Raw genomic sequence first — 17,549 nt, forward strand, 5'->3', positions numbered from 1 at the left:
ATCCATCCTTCATGAAATCCTCCCCACTCCACCTAACCTTCGTAACCTTTTGGTTCATCCCTATGAAATCCCCAAACCACCTTCCCTACCCTCTGGCTCCTACCCTTGTAACCAGCCCTGGTGCAAAGCCTCTCTCATGCACCCTCTTCACCACCACCACCACCACCACCACCTACTCTAGTCCTGTAACTTGGAAGGTGTACACGATCAAAGGCAGAGCCACATGTGAAAGCACCCACGTGATTTACCAACTGACATGCCTACACTGTGAAGCCTTCTATGTGGGAATGACCAGTAACAGTGTCCATTTGCAAGGATGGACACAGGCAGACAGAGTTTGTTGGTAATGAGGATCACCCTGTGGCTAAACATGCCTTGGTGCACAGCACAGCACAGTCTTACACCGTTCAGGGTATCTGAATACTTCCCACTGACACCAACCTATCAGAACTCCGCAGACGGGAACTTGCCCTTTAAAATATTCTCTCTTCCCATTACCCATCAGGCCTCAACCTCTGCTAATTTCAAGTTGCCTCCCCTCGTACCTCACCTGTCATTCAACAACATCTTTGCCTCTGTACTTCCGCCTTGACTGACATCTCTGCCCAACCTCTTTGTGTTTACGTGTGTGTGTGTGTGTGTGTGTGTGTGTGTGTGTGTGTGTGTGTGTGTGTGTGTGTATATATATTTATTCTGTCCTAGCTCATCAACGTTTGCGTATCGACAACCCAACACTTACGCTTTTCGGGGAGTGGTCTCCTTTAATCGTAAAGTGCTTTCATTCTCTTTTATCATACTTTTACCTTTTTTCACCATGTTTCACTAACATATATCTGTCGCTTTAGTATAATAGTATATTGCGTGGTATAGGTGTAAATAACAGAATTTGCATTATTTGTAATCAAATTTAGTAACAGAAATGTGAACATGTATTAAATGTCAAACTGAAAACATACCGATTTTATTATTTCTTACGTGCATTCCAGGAAATTTGGGGGGTTTAATGTATAGTTACATAATTCATATCCTGTCTCGTATTTGTTTGCAGGCAACGAAATAGGTTCATATAAAGTGGCATCGGGTTTGTTTTCTTGTACATCTTAGGTGACGGACTTTATTTTTACGTAGCATGTGTCAATCATAGGAACACTGTTTTTTGTGATACCCCTCCAAAACCAACGTGAGACACAGTCACACTCGTACAGAGAGAACTTTTGTCTTCATCTGTGTCATTGTTGAGGATTCAGAAGACAAATTTAAATACTCATTATTTATTGTAGCACAGTTCAACTTCTCTCTCCAAACTATTCGAAGTAATATGATGAATTCTTTTTTTCTTTTGGAAATATTTGGAATTATTGGTGTATTTCCTGTTGGTTTCTGGCATGAGAGCTTTGTCCTATGTCTTTAATCATTTCCCTAATGTTTTGCCTGCATGAGTTGCTAAAATTGTCAAATGATCTGCCTCCATTGCTGATATCTGACTGGAGTTGAGCCTACAACTGGAGATAATAGAGGGTGTCCCAGGAGAAATGGTAACTGTTCAGGGATAAGACAGGGACAATCATTTGAAGTTAGAAAGTCGAGTAAACGTAGGTGTTAGAATGCATACCTTATGAGGTACGAGCCCCCCCCCCCCCCCCTTTTTTTTTTTAAATAAATCTCTTCTGCTGCAAGTTCTTTGTTTTCCATATTTTGCGAGGAGGTAGTGCGATCCAAAACAACAAAAAATTATCCAGTTAACTTGATCTCTAAACTGCACAACTTAAGATCTATGAACATTTGTTCAGTGGAAGAGATGTTTCACAGAAGTGAAGATAAACAAATGCTCATAGCTCTTAAGGTGCGCATTTTAATGCCCACATTTGCTAGGTAGTTTTCCTTCTATGATAATTCCAGTCATATCCTTGAATATTGACCATTCCTTGTGGGATGCCCTGTATGTACCTGTCGTACCAATGTCTGAGGGCTTTTCCATGTATATGTACCTGTCATTCCAGCATCTGAGGCCTTTGCCCTGGTAATTAGTACTGTGGTTATCCCCTTGCAACAGTTGTTCATCGCAGTGCGGGAATCTAGGATTTGTTTACCTTGATGAGTTCTTATTTCTTGTGAAACTGTTGTCAAGTTTGTGAATTTCCATGCCTTCCCTAAACAAGAGGGCATGGTGGCTCTTCTCTTCAGTGAGTACATCTGTGTCAGCAAATTTTGCTATGTAGTCGGTCTCACACAGCATGTACTTTGGCCTGGTCAGTATATCCACGTCTCCTAACTTGCAGTACCACTTAAGTTTGGTGATCCTTTTATTGGTGGATTGTCAACTTATTTCAAAATATACTTTTCCACATGTACACAGTGTGCAATATATTCCTGACATTGCGAGTGGGTCTCTCTTGCTCTTAGCTAGTCTGAGACATTTTTTTTTTATTGGATTGTGAGTAGACTTTACACCATGTTTACTCAGTATATGGCCTATTCTGTACATCACCCTGGGAATAGAGGACAGAAAGACACTATTAGACACTTCTTCTTCCAATGTGCCACTTTATTGAATGTTATGTTATGTGACACTTCTTATGCAACCAGTGGAGCACTTACTAGTGCTCAGAACAAATTCCAGGTGTTGCATTTCATGTCCGAGGTGCTGTGGCTCACATATTTGATTCTAGTGTCTTACAAGCATGTTAATCATTTCTATTTTTCTGTTTTGGGCAATGATTTGACAATTTATGCAAGTATTGGTCTATGTGTCACGTTTCTGTTCATGCTGCAGACCAGGTTCTCACCATACCTCATAAGCAGAACATCTAGAAAGTGTAGCTGTTGGTCCTTTCCTACCTTCGTAATAAATGTTATGTTGGCTTGTTTACCTTCGGAAATTACTACAAAATAAGGGATGAAGCACAAAAAAGGAATGTATAAACAGCATGGTCTGTGAATGGTCGATGAAAATGATTTAACTGATGGATGGCAGTCACTGACTGACTTGACTGACTGAGGGAATGAAATGCTACAAGTGTGGGAGTGAGTCTTTTTGTTGTGCCTCATTAACTTGGTATCATAGTCCACATCCAAATGCTGCTATCCTTTGCCACATCGAATGTAGCACATTGACCAGCTGATTTGTTGATAGATACAATAGTTTTTTTTCCCTAGTCTACTAGAACCATTACTTGGCATTCTGTAAGTATACCTAATAATAAGCACAGTGTCCAGAACAGATCAATCTGTCAGCATCTGGTGAGCTAATTATTTGACTTCTCACTCATTCAGTGGTTAGTTCTTAAAGTATTCAGATTTTTCGGTAGGCTTCTCAGTATACATTTGGAAAATCAGTGTGTTGAGATAGTGTCAGTATATGAATGTAAAGTTAGAGGAGACTGTCAGTATGCAAGTATTTGCACTTGTTACACACAGCATTGAAATTGTTAATTTTTTTATCTGTGTGCACTTGGCAATTTAACTATTGCAGCTAACAATTTCACATTCTATTTTTCCAGGCAATGCATTTAGTATACAAGGCATTAGAAAAGTATACAATTCCAAGCTCCTTACCACCAGAACTAATGCCACCATCGAAACGGAAAGATATGATGCCAGCTGTCAGTATGTCTAATGTGCCTAATCTTGGAACGGGAGGAGATTCGAAGGTAGTTATTAAAAGTAAGACTTTGAACAGTATTTTTATGGTGAGTGCCTGTCTAAAAATTTCTTGACCAACTTCAAACCTTTGAAGTAGTTACAGTGTATACTAATTTGTGTGGTTTAAGTGATAATTTAATCTTACAGCAATTGATTTGATAAATAACTACACCTATTGCTAAAGTTCTTTACTTTTCTCCATGACTGATTTTGTCTTTTATATTGAAAACTTTTTCTAGTGGAATCTGGAAACATTATAAATGCAACCAAATGTAAATGAAGAAAATCTTATCTGTAGTTTCTTGAAAATTAAAACAATTCTTTGTGCATGGCTGGAGAAACTAATACTTAAAATAATGTTTGTGGCCAGACACATCCACAGTAATATTTTTAAACAAACATTTCAGCATGTGCTCCTAATCAGTATGTGTGCCATAATAATTTTAAACTAGGCATTTCATACCATACAGAAACTTTCAGTTTTTGACAGAATAATTAAATTGGATAGATAAAAAAAATCTACTCGCTAAGCCGTGGCAGAACACACACCTAAAAGAAGGTTGCAATTAAACAAGCTTTTGTAGCCAGTGGCTCCTTCTCCAGGCAGAAGGGTCAAAGGGAAAGGAAGAGGGGTGGAGGAAAAGAACTAGAGAGATCTAGGAAAAGGGGTGATTTCGGGAAAGTCACAAAGAACCAGAGGTCAGGGGAGACTTACCGCATGTGATAAGAAGGAAAGAAAGACTGGTTGTTGGGCACTGCATCAGATGAGATTTGTGAAACTGAGAGCTTAAAGATGGAAGACAGGGTAATATGTAGGACTGAGGTTACTGCTTAAACATCATGCATAAGGTAATAAGAGTGAAAAGCTAAGTGCATTGTATGTAACGGAGGTGGGAAGGGGACAATGAAAAATAGGTTAGTGAGCCAGTGAAAGAAGTAGAAAATGAAAACAGAGTGAAGAAGAGTGCTTACTGTGAATAAATGCTGAGACTGAAGAAATTAACATACATTAAGTCCAGGTGGCTGGTGAGAAACAAGGACATGTTGTAGTGCTAGTTCTCACCTGTGGAGTTCTGAGAAGCTGATGTCTGGGGGGAAAATCCAGATAGTGTGTGTGGTGAAACAGGCACCAAGGTCATGATTGTCATGTTGTAGAGCATGCTCTGCAACAGGATATTGCACACTCTGCCTATTTCCATTCATTCTAATGGATAATTTGGTGGTAGTCACGCCGATGTAGAAGCCCAAACAGTGCTTATGTAACAGCGGTCGTATGACTTGTTGTTTCACAGTTGGCTCTCCCTTTGATAGTATATGTTTTGCCAGTTACAGGGCTGCTATAAGTGGTGGTAGCACCGTGCATAGGAAAAGTCTTGCAGTGGGCACAGGCACAGGGGTAGGAGGGATAGGGTAGGGAGATGGGTCCAGAAGGACCATAGGCTCTGGTAAGAGTATTGTAGAGATTAGGAGGCAACGAAAAGCTATTCTAGGTGTGGTGGGCATGATTTTATCTTGGCCTGAAATGAGATCCACTCTGTATGAAATTTTGCCCTCAAGTTTTCAAATCTTGTCCGATGCAGTCCCCAACAATCAGTCTTTTCTTCTCATCACTTGTGGTAAGCCACCCCTGACGCGTGGTTCTGGGTGACTTTCCCAAAATCTACGTTGACCCTTCTGCCTGAAGGAGGAGTCACTGGCTCTTAAAGTGTGTGTAATTACTACCTTCTTTTATGTGTGTGTTCTGCCGGCGCATGGTGAGTAGATATTTCGTCTGTCCAATTTAATTATCTGTCACATAGAAACCTTGACATTCAAGTTGTAGCATTTGCAGTTTGAGTTGTACATCATGATTTGTGAACCTTGGAATGTTTGCACTTTGCGTCATATGTTTGCTGGTTTGACAGTGTAGCTTATCAGGCAGCTACTTGTTATGTTTACAGCCTGAACACAAAACGCCTTGAAACAACAGTTATGCTTGAAATTGTTGTTGTAGAAAACATGAAGCTGACTACAGTGTAACAGGCTGTGAAACACATTAAAAGATGCAGAGCAACTTGGTGTGATATCTCATCATAAGTGTGTTATAGTACATATTCTGTAGCACACTTCATACAGTTTTAGATTCCTCTAGAACAGAATAGCTCTCTTTATACTTAATGAGATATGCTGCTGTGTCAAAAATCTCTTATCTTTCTCAATTTAAGAAAGGGAATGATAATGTTCATTAATGCCTTCTATGAATATGCTAAATAACATTTAGATTGGAGTTAACAATTTTGTGGTCTGGAACATCCCTTTTTCTCTGTTGACAGTGCTGATTGTGGCAAGCACTAAATAAGGCACCACAAACACTGAGAGTTATTTTGATCCATTGTCAGTTATTTGATCCATTGTCACTTAACTGCTACCACCGACTTGATGAGAGTGATTAGAGCTAAATCCGTTGCAGCCGAATCCAATTTTATAGTGTCACAAATGTGGTCAGTAGGTTTGAGATCAGGTAACATACATGGAGTTCCACACAAGCACCTTCATACTCCTGGAGTGTTATTTAAACTTTTCTGACAGTTTTGTAGTGAAAAGGGAGCTTCATTATCTTCATGAATGTGCATATTTACTAAAGGTTATTGCAAGCAAATGAATGTATGCACGTGATTTGATAATAGGCTACGAGGCTCTTGTGTTTGCCAATGAGAGACCGAGGTGCATGTGTTGGAGACACCATTTCATTCCAGTAAAACAGTGCCCTGTTGCCAAGTGGGATGTGTACCTTAATGTGAACAATGGTTCAAACCCGTGTCCGTTCATCCTGTTTTCCAGGACTTCCCTGAATCACTTCAGGCAAATGCCAGGATGGTTCCTTTGAAAGGGCACGGCTGACTTCCTTCCCTAATCCTATGGGACCGATGACCTCGCTGTTTAATCCCCTCTCCCCAAACCAACTAATGAACCTTAGTGTGGTTTTTGAAAGGGATACATTGCTACTTACCATATGGTGGAGATACTAAGTTGCAGATAGGCACAACAAAAAGACTGTTGAACAAGTAAACCCTTTACATAATAGGGTGTTGTCAATATTTATTCTGGCCTTAGGTGTAGTCTATTACATACTTGCACCCTCCCATCTGTTCAGAGGTTTGGTAATTTCTTAATGAATTTATTAGGTTATTTCTGAGCCATGAATTCTCTGCTTGCCTGTTGTGCAGAAAAGTATCTAATGAGACTGTGTGCTTTACTTGTTGTAAAATGTGCAAAAACAAATGTTCCAAAGCACTTATATTCCAGGAAGTAGCAAAATGGTAACTGAAGCTGTCTTTCGTATTACTGTTCTTTGCGTGAGAGGTTGTAAAAGATTTGCTAAGTTCCCTAAATTTAGTGAAGGTTGAACCATTGATGGAAAATTTTTCTTGATGCTGCCCATCAAAAGATCGTAATGTATTAGTGTTATAAACTTTTAATTTGCATACTATACTATTATAAGCTTCTGATTCACTTTGACACACATCCTTGATTGAAAAACAAACATTTTTATCTGATTTTGGAGTCTTTTTGATACTCATTACTTGCATCACATTGCTGGAATTGTGCTCAAAAAGTTCAAATTTTTTCAGAGTATTCTTCCAGGGGCTCCTTCAGTACCTTGGGTTGTCACTGTAGAAGAGAAAACTAAATATGATACCTTGTTCGAGCAAACCGATATTGATAAGGATGGTTTTGTGTCCGGGTTGGAAATAAAAGACGTCTTCCTACAGTCGGGTGTACCTCAGCCTGTTCTGGCGCATATTTGGTAAATATTAATTGCAAACATATTAATCCTTACTTGTATCCTTGAAAAAATTGTCTGGAGAAAGCTTCATTAACCGCTTTTAATGTTAGTGTGTTTGTAGAAATAATGTGGTGTAATAAGTTATGGCTTTTCACTAAAGCAGCTTAAACTGGACAGAAAAACAATAAATTATATTTTTGTGAACAATCTCTTAATGGCAGAATACTATTCTTGTACAACTCCAAATACTTCCATATACTTATCATGAAGGTTACACAAAGTAATTATATATTATTTGACAATTTCATAAGGCTATATTATCACTTCCATGGAAAATAAATATAGGACAGACTGTAATGTAAAGGTTCAAGTATTTTAATTACTGGAGATGTATTGTTGACCTAACTGACAATTATAGACATCAGTAACCACAGTCGATATAACAAAAACGGAGAAATTACTTACACATGCAGGAATTTCATTACGTCAATAATATGTATGTATGTTCATTGTTACATAAAGCATGGCAGTAGCATCACCGAGACAGTGGCATCGTTGATTATTGCTGTCAGGTCTTGAGAATTTCAACAGCATCCTTCATCAAGAGTTCAGCTACATTTTTCCATGCATCGAGATGAGAAATATCTTACTCAACCACTCATCCTATGAAATATCCTAGTGCTAATAGCAACCTTGTTTCTAGTCTTGCAACATATGGATCATTGTTCTTTGGACAACCCAATGCAGAACCTTTTCTATTCCACCACCACCACCACCACCTCCTCCTCCTCCTTCTCCTCCTATTGCAATCCAGCTGTAAGTATGTCCTATCCTGTAGAAGATGGAGACCACCTGTGAAAGCATACCATTTGTGCTGCAACTATTGCACAGCATTGTATGTAGGATATGACAACAACACTACAGTAGCGTGTGTGGTGGTTTGAAACTTCAGTCAATTAGAATTATACCAGACCAGAACATAAACTCTGAAACTTTGCCTTGCGTGGGCAAACACTCTATTGATTGTAGCCACCCGCACAGCATTATTTCCAACAGTACCTCTACTACCTCCAAACTACTCAGAAGTTCTCCTCTTGGAAGAAAGGATATGGAGAAGTAAAGCAGTGACAGCAGGATATGAATCGTGACTGATAGTGAGTTTGCCTGGTAAAGGCAGAGTTGCCAGGTTTGAATCTTTGTGGGCACACAGTTTTAATCTGTCCATCTGCACAAGTGGCCACTGCCAAACTACAAATCTTTCCTGAATCCTTACATTGAATTTAAGTATTTCCTGAGAAAAATTGCACTTGGAGTTCAGCAAGAAGAGAGAAATTTAAAACACTTAATTTGCTGTAACTTGAAAAGATAATATATGTACTGTATCAGTTGGAGACTTGAGTTTATTTGCTAAGATATGTTTTCTTAATACATTAAAGCAATGATGTACTGATGTAACTTCTGAAATTTTCCCATCGTATATCTTCTCCTAATAATTTTGGAGTGTGCAGCTGGATCCTGTCGACATTTTGCCACGATATATCGAGCCATCGGCCCAGTGATGGCCAGTTATCTTCAGGTGAGCAGACAACTACTGAAAAGCCCAGGTGCATTCATAGTATTTATGCCGAATCTTGCCCATGCAAAATAGCTGGCATCTTTCGACGCATGCATCAAGTGATGATATGCACTGGAGAGGCAAGTTGTGTGTGCTGCCCTCAGTGGTGGAAGTGAGAGATTATCTAATTATTGAGTATTGAATGACCCTGTCGATTCCATTGTGACTGGATGATTTTAATTATAGGATTCCAATTTTTATCCAGTTGAAAGCCATTGTCACAGTTTATAAGATTAGCAAGAAGATATATTTCCACCAATTCTCTGATTACTGAATCCCAAAAACTGGAAACTGAGGCTAAAATTATTGTATTGTATTCCATTTACTGTATTTCCAAGGGACAGAGTTGTGCTACTACAGATTTTAACGGTTGTCGAAGAAGGGTGTATTTTCATGTTCTGTGCAACGCTCCTGGGCAGTTCATGTGGTCTGGCCTATAAACGCAGCACCACACTCACTGAGAATTTTGTAAATGCTTGCTTTTTTTTTTAGTTGTATGTCACCTTTAACATATCCAACCAGGGCCAGGCACTTTGCTGGTGGACAGAAGATAACTTTGATTTTATTTTCCTAGGTAACCTGCATGTTTTAGAAGACACTGTCCCGGCATATGGAAGGAACGCAGTTGATTTATAGTCATTGTCCACAGTATGTTGCTTCTTGTTATTAAAGCTTTTCATAGCCTTCTTTATTTGGCATGAAGTGTAGCCATTCTCCTTAAAAACCCTCTCAAAGTGTTCTAATTCTGTGTGGAGGTTTTCTTTGTCTGTACACCCAGTGTATTAAGGTACTAAAAACATCGGCGGTTTTTGCAGGAGGATGGCAGCTAGATGCCTGGAGATATAGATGTGTGTGTGGGTTCTCTGTTCACAGAATGTCTCGATGACACATCATTCTTATATTGTACTAACATGTCTAGGAACGGTAAAATCCTGTCTTACTAAATCGCCATTATAAACTTAATGTTCTCATGTAATGAATTTGTGACAAAGGAATTTTTCCAGTTCTTGTCTGCCATGAGGCCATACAACAATAGTATCATCTACATAATGCTAGAAAACAGTGGGCTTCAAAACAGCAGACACAAGTGCTTTCTCATCAAATTTCTCCATAAAAAGATTGTCCACCACAGGGGACAAAGGGCTCTCCATGATGAAGCCATCTGCTTGTTCAGCTCCAATTTACAGTTTTTGGAATTCAGTAATCAAAGAATTGTGGAAATATGTCTTGCAATTAATCATCTAAATTGTGACAACGGCTTTCAACTGGATAAAAATTTAAATCCTATAGTTAAAATTATCCAGTCACAACGGAATTGATGGGGTCATTCGATACTCAATAATTACATCATCTTTCACTTCCACCACTGTGAGAGCAGCACACACAACTCGGCTGTCCCGTGCATGTCATCGTGGATGCACCGAAAGATGCCAGCACATTTTGCATGCGTGAGATTCAACTTAAATACTGTGAATGCACCTGGGCTGTTCTATAGTTGGCTACTCACCTGAAGAGGGTTGGACATCTCTGGGCTGAAATATCGTCACAGAATGTCGATGGATCCGGCTACAGATTCGAAAATTATTGTAATGGTTTACTGTGCATAAGAAGGAAAATAATTAGAAATGTATAATACTAAGCACAATAAAGCACAGTTATTGAACGCAGTTTTCCGAAATTCCTTCACCAGGGAAGACGAATGGAATATTCCAGAATTTGAAACACGAACAGTTTCGTAGAAGTAGATACCTTAGGGGTTGCGAAGCAACTCAAATCGCTTGGTACGGGCAAGTCTTCAGGTCCAGATTGTATACCGATTAGGTTCCTTTCAGATTACGCTGATACAGTAGCATCCTACTTATCAATTGTATACAACCGCTCGCTCACCGATATATCTGTACCTACAGATTGGAAAATTGCACAGGTCGCACCAGTGTTTAAGAAGGGTAGTAGGAGTAATCCATCAAACTACAGACCTATATCATTGACGTCGGTTTGCAGTAGGGTTTTGGAGCATATACTGTAGTCAAACATTATGAATCACCTTGAAGGGAACAATCTATTGATATGTAATCAGCATGGTTTCAGAAAACATCATTCTTGTGCAACGCAGCTAGCTCTTTATTCGCACGAAGTAATGGCCGCTATCGACAGAGGATCTCAAGTTGATTCCGTATTTCTAGATTTCCGGAAAGATTTGACACCGTTCCTCACAAGCGACTTTTAATCAAGCTGGGGGCCTACGGGGTATCGTGTCAGTTGTGCAACTGGATTCATGATTTCCTGTCAGGAAGGTCGCAGTTCGTAGTAATAGACGGCAAATCATTGAGTAAAACTGAAGTGATATCAGGTGTTCCCTAGGGAAGCGTCCTGGGACCTCTGCTGTTCCTGATCTATATAAATGACCTGGGTGACAATCTGAGCAGTTCTCTTAGGTTTTTCACAGTTGATGCTGTAATTTACTGTCTAGTAAGGTCATCCGAAGACCAGTATCAGTTGCAAAGTGATTTAGAAAAGATTGCTGTATGGTGTGGCAGGTGGTAGTTGACGCTAAATAACGAAAAGTGTGAGGTGATTCACATGAGTTCCAAAAGAAATCCATTGTAATTCGATAACTCGATAAATAGTACAATTCTCAAGGCTGTCAATTCAACTAAGTACCTGGGTGTTAAAATTACGAACAATTTCAGTTGGAAAGACCACATAGAAAATATCGTGGGGAAGGCGAGCCAAAGGTTGCGTTTCATTGGCAGGACACTTAGAAGATGCAACAAGTCCACTAAAGAGACAGCTTTCACTACACTCGTTCGTCCTCTGTTAGAATATTGCTGCGCAGTGTGGGATCCTTACCAGGTGGGATTGGCGGAGGACATCGAAAGGGTGCAAAAAAGGGCAGCTCGTTTTGTATTATCACGTAATAGGGGAGAGAGTGTGTGTCAGATATGATACACGAGTTGGGATGGGAGTCATTAAAGCAAAGACGTTTTTCGTCACGGCGAGATCTATTTACGAAATTTCAGTCACCAACTTTCTCTTCCGAATGCGAAAATATTTTGTTGAGCCCAACCTACATAGGTAGGAATGATCATCAAAATAAAATAAGAGAAATCAGAGCTCGAACAGAAATGTTTAGGTGTTTGTTTTTCCCGCGCACTGGTTGGGAATGGAATGGTAGAGAGATAGTATGATTGTGGTTCGATGAACCCTCTGCCAAGCACTTAAATGTGAATTGCAGACTAATCATGTAGATGTAGAAATTTACTTCTGTAAATTAATTGAAATTCAGGATAATTAAAGTTGTATGTAGTGAGGATCTGCATTTGTGATTTTAAAAAACCTGTATAAGTTCTAAATTTTCATTTCAGCTGTACTGTAACAGATGTATTGCTATTAATTTATTTGTCACACAGAGTGTAAGGCACATGTTAGCAGTTTGTTACGCATTTAGTAACTTAAAACTAAATTTTTCAAGCTGAGGGAAATTCTTTTTGAAGATATGATCAATCTTTGAATTTGGGAGTAAAAGGATGTGCACAGTCTAAACTTTCCCACTGCATTTGCTTCACTTTGTTTTAACATATAACATTTTATTCATATCTCATGTTAAATTTGTATTAAAATTGATTTGTTTCAGGTCACTTTGTGATATAAAGCAGTGTGGCAAGTTGAACAGTGAACAGTTTGCTTTGGCCATGTGGCTGATCAATCAGAAACTACAAGGGATAAGCCCACCAGCAACTCTCACTCCAGAAATGATACCACCATGTTTTCGGACAAAACAGCCTGTTGACGGATTAGTAGTGAGTTCTAAACTTGTAAATGTAGTACTGATTAAATGTTGAATAATAAGTGTAAATTCCAAATATAATTTTATAAAACCTGTGTCAATAGGTAGCAGTCTAAAGCTTCCTTTGTCTTCATTTTATTTTTAAACTCGCTGGAGTATGGTGCTGATAAGAACCATCATCTACGTCCTACCTCCTAGATAACAGTATTGCGGTGCCATTCACGGTTTTGGTTGCCCTTGAGTAATGAATGAGAGGTTACACTGTGAGTTCTCCAGTTTTTTCTCCATCTTCTTTTTACATTCGACAGTTGTTCCACAGATTAGCTTCTAGTTCAGTATGTTTTACATCTGTTGCAACCAAGCAGCTGTCTTCTGTCGAATTTATAATCTCTGTTCATCTTAAGAATTTGACAGAAGGTCTTGGATTTTACTGTGTTCACTTGTAGTGGGCACTGTACTACATCATATAATGAATCTTATCCCATCTTTCATGTGAGGCTTCCAAATGTTTCACTGAAAATTTCATTAAATTTTGTGGTGGTCTCTTATAAGATCATTTTCAAGATTTTCTGACGTAAGTCATAATACAGTGACTGCCAAGCTAGTTCATTCTGTAACACCATATGGCGAGTAGTGAAATGAATCATTGTTTGGACCCTAAGGACATTAGTGCTTATGAGACCATAAACACTGTCAGATCCTCTTATGATGAGTGGTTACTTTTAACTTCAGTGGTTTGTCTTTCAACTTAGAAGGAGTAAAGAGACTCGGCATGTGAAAGTGGCCATACAAATTACTTTGTACAACTATTTTAACTATTCAAGTAACTTGAGGCTTGAATGATTTGTTATTATGCAAGCTTGCACAAGTGTGTGCGCATAAGCGTATGTACCAGGTTGGCGCAAGCTAAGATTAGGTTAGTGTTTTTCCAGTGTGTCAAGCGATCTTAGGAAAATTGGTATATGCTTCAGGATTTTATTTAAGCATTGGTTATAATGAAAGTGTGTGTGTGACATACTGTATATAATACACTCGAAAATACCAAGCAATCAGTTTGGCTTCTAACAAAGACACAGTCATCAAGAAAATCAATTCCTTCCCAACAAATTTTAGGAGAGGAAAAAAAATTGAGTTAGGGAATGGGATAGATCAAATGTATAAATCCACACTGTGCTATTATTTTTCTTCACTTAGTAGATAGCATGGCAGTTTTCAGGAAATATGTACCTGAATGCTTGTGGTACCATCGCTGTCAATCTTTTGTGTGTTGTTATAATTTCCCTCGTACCTACATCTTGTCCCTCAGTGAAGGGACTCGGGAGTGACAGAAGGTTCAAATGTCTCTTCATGCATTGTTAGATAATTATGCCAATATCTATGGTATATCTTGAGTTTACTACCTAATCAATAAGGAAAACAGTTTTTTGAATCAGTATTTAGATCACATACCACATTTCCTCTTATTTTTCCTTGCCAGTCACAAATGCAAATGTGCATAAAGTGGTCACATTGTGGTCTGAGCTCATCATACTGTATCAATAACACAAATTGCACAAGCAAGTTTTTGCTGTGTGGGGATGATAATGACTTGAGCATGCTTGTGCCAAATACTTGCACATCCACACTTGTCAAGCTTATAGTAACATTTGAAGCCACTTCAAGACAGGTATTTTTCTGGATATTTGATACTCAGTTTTGAGATTAAAAGTCACCCTGTAATAATGTCATTTTTGCATCACCATTTACTATCAGCCTGCAGCTTTCCTAATTATAACACTCACTAAAGCTACTGCTCAGTTTCTTGTTCACTTAAAATGTATACATTATCAGTTTCTTGCCAAAATGTATACGTTATCAGTTTCTTGCTATTGCTGCTTACTGTAATGATATTTTCTGTTCCTGCTATATCACATTTGCAGTTGCTGGTTGCTGATAAACACCTGTACATCATAAATAAAAATACATGACATCTACCTGTGTCAGTTTCATTGTGACTCGTTATTTTGCATGGGTGTGCAAAGTGTGTGTGTGTGTGGGGGGGGGGGGGGGGGGCAGGCAGAGACTTGTAATATAATGCACATCAGGTGATAAGTAGCTACTGTTTCCCTACATTTTATATATGAGATGATTTAATTCAGTTGAAACCACTAATTACATTTTTTAAAGAAGTACGTAAAATGTTTTGTTCATAAAAAAAGAAGAAATTAACTCTGAGATGAGGACTCCAAAGACTGACAACAGGTCTGCATGCTTCCTTGAGGAAGAGTCACATGTATGTTGTAGGGCTCCATGCTACTGCATAATGAGTAGGTAGTCACTTTAATCCAATGCAGTGGGTCTCCTTCTTGTAGCTCTATAAAACACAAAGATAAAAGTTCCAAAAATTGCAGTCAGACCAAGGAGTACTGTATGATGGTTGATAGTGAATGCCATTGGCTTGTTTATCATTAGTCGTATTCTTCCAGAAAGTCTGTTAGCACGCCAACAGCTGTAAAAGTTGAAGAAGTGTTAGCACTAATTTAAAAATACCAATGCTACACAAGGTTTTAAAGTTAGAGAAAATTAAATAAATAACTTAGTGTGTGATTTCGTTAGGACAAGTAGATAGACATTTGCCTTCCCTTAGGTAGTGACTGATGGGAGGTGTAACTGCTTCATGAAAAATCACAGATTGGTACATGTACTGGACAACATACTGGAAATACTTATGACATTTTATAAACAAAAGTATAGAAATTTGCCTCTGGAGTAAATATAATGTAATTCACCCATTTTGAAAGTTCACCATATTATAGTAGAGGGAAACATTCCACGTGGAAAAAACATATCTAAAAACAAAGATGATGGGACTTACCAAACAAAAGCGCTGGCAGGTCGATAGACACACAATTGTTTGTGTGTCTATCGACCTGCCAGCGCTTTTGTTTGGTAAGTCCCATCATCTTTGTTTATACCAACCAGGAAAGCGCCAGCAGACAGGCACAATGAACAAAACACACAAACACACACACAAAATTACTAGCTTTCGCAACCGATGGTTGCTTCTTCAGGAAAGAGGGAAAGACGAAAGGGTGTGAGTTTTAAGGGAGAGGGTAAGGAGTCATTCCAATTCTGGGAGCGGAAAGACTTCCCTTAGGGGGAAAAAAAGGACAGGTGTACACTCGCACTCGCGCGCGCACACACACACACACACACACACACACACACACACACACACACACACACACACATATCCATCCGCACATACACAGCATGTGGAAGTTTCTTTCTATTATATATATATCAGCTGTTGTACAGTGTGATAATAAAAGACAACAAAAAATTATTGCTATTTGGAAAAATTTTATGAATTTTGTTAACTGCAACTTATTTTTCTTACAAAACCATTAGTTAAAATACTATGAGTTTCAACAGAGTTTACAACATTACTTTACTCTGTATATAAGTGCAAAATATTAACTCACTTGAAATGTTATCTAAATCACCAGACTAAATGACATCTGCATTTTATATTCCTCCCTCATTTAAAATAAAAGACCTTCAGCGCAACTGAACATTTAAATCAATGTAAATTGATAGATAAAAAAAATCTACTAACCAAGTGGTGACAGTGGGAAACACACACACACACACACACACACACACACACACACACACACACACACGCTCGCGCGCAGACACAAAAGGATTTAACGTTTACAAGCTTTCGGAGCCAGTGGCTCCTCTTTGGAAGAGGAGGAGCCAGAACCTTGAGTCAGAGGAGACTTACTGGAGGGGAACAGAAGGAAAGAATTGTTGGGCTCTGCACTGGATGAAACTTGAAAACCTGAGAGCTTAAAGGTGGAACACAAGGTAATATGCAAGACAGAGATTACTTCTAAAACAATGTGCATGAGTTATTAAGAGTAAAATCCTAACTGCACTGTATGTAACAGAGGTGGGAAGGGGAACGGCAAAAACTAGACAAGTCAGAAAATGAAAGATGTAGAAAACAAAAATTGAGTAAAGAATTGAGTCGTTACTATGAATAAATGCTGAGATGGAAGTAATTAAAATAAACTAATGCCAGGTCGGTGGAGAGAACCAAGGACATGTTGTAGTGCTAGTTCCCACCTGCAGAGTTCTGAGAAACTGGTGTTTGGGGAAGAATCCAGATGACACATGTGCTCTTTTTCTGTTTTTCTATATTTTACCACCCTCTGCCTCTCATTTTGGCCACTCCCACTATTTTTAATACTCAAAACTGTCCTCTCTTGCCATAATGAATCCTATCACATATTACATCCTTCTTTTAAAAAACATGTTTTTGCACTATCAAAATTAAGGTCCCACATTCTGTTTCTTGAAACGTGCTCATCTCTTGGTGTTACCCCAAAGGTCTTTTTGATGTAATCCTACTCTACACCAGCCTCTTTTACAGTTTTAAATACAGCAATTAATTGCGCTTACCGGACTTATCTGTGACTTAGATGCCTCATCTGGCAGTTTCCACACCACCAGACTTCTCTCCTCCTACAAAATTTTGTAGTTATCTGCCCATCATGTTTCCTTGGATGGTATCATCTGCAAGCCAACATCAGACTGCAACGATATGCCAGACTTGACCTCAAAAAATTATCCCACCTTCTCCTAAACTACCTTAACAGTGATGTCCCCCCCCCCCCTCCCCGTCCTTCTGCAGCTTCCCAAACAGCTACACCATTAACCACAACTCCTCTCCTACAAAACGAGCTTGGCCA

The 17,549-nt window shown here is 38.9% G+C and overlaps 1 protein-coding gene across 13 annotated transcripts in view; it reads left to right on the top strand.

The window, feature by feature from the left end:
- Window positions 1-17,549, top strand: part of LOC126354419 (epidermal growth factor receptor substrate 15-like 1) — a 188,561-nt gene that overhangs the window by 19,026 nt on the left and 151,986 nt on the right. For all 13 annotated transcript variants that reach the window (XR_007565323.1, XR_007565325.1, XR_007565326.1 and 10 more), the window contains exons 6-8: window positions 3,501-3,650; window positions 7,254-7,429; window positions 12,658-12,823. Coding sequence is in view for 9 of the 13 variants with exons in the window: in XM_050004045.1 (XP_049860002.1) it covers window positions 3,501-3,650; window positions 7,254-7,429; window positions 12,658-12,823 (492 nt within the window). In the remaining 4 variants the exon portion in view is untranslated. The remainder of the gene's footprint in view (window positions 1-3,500; window positions 3,651-7,253; window positions 7,430-12,657; window positions 12,824-17,549) is intronic.

This window comes from Schistocerca gregaria, chromosome 3 (assembly GCF_023897955.1).
Source record: "Schistocerca gregaria isolate iqSchGreg1 chromosome 3, iqSchGreg1.2, whole genome shotgun sequence".
Classification (NCBI taxonomy): Eukaryota; Metazoa; Arthropoda; class Insecta; order Orthoptera; family Acrididae; genus Schistocerca; species Schistocerca gregaria.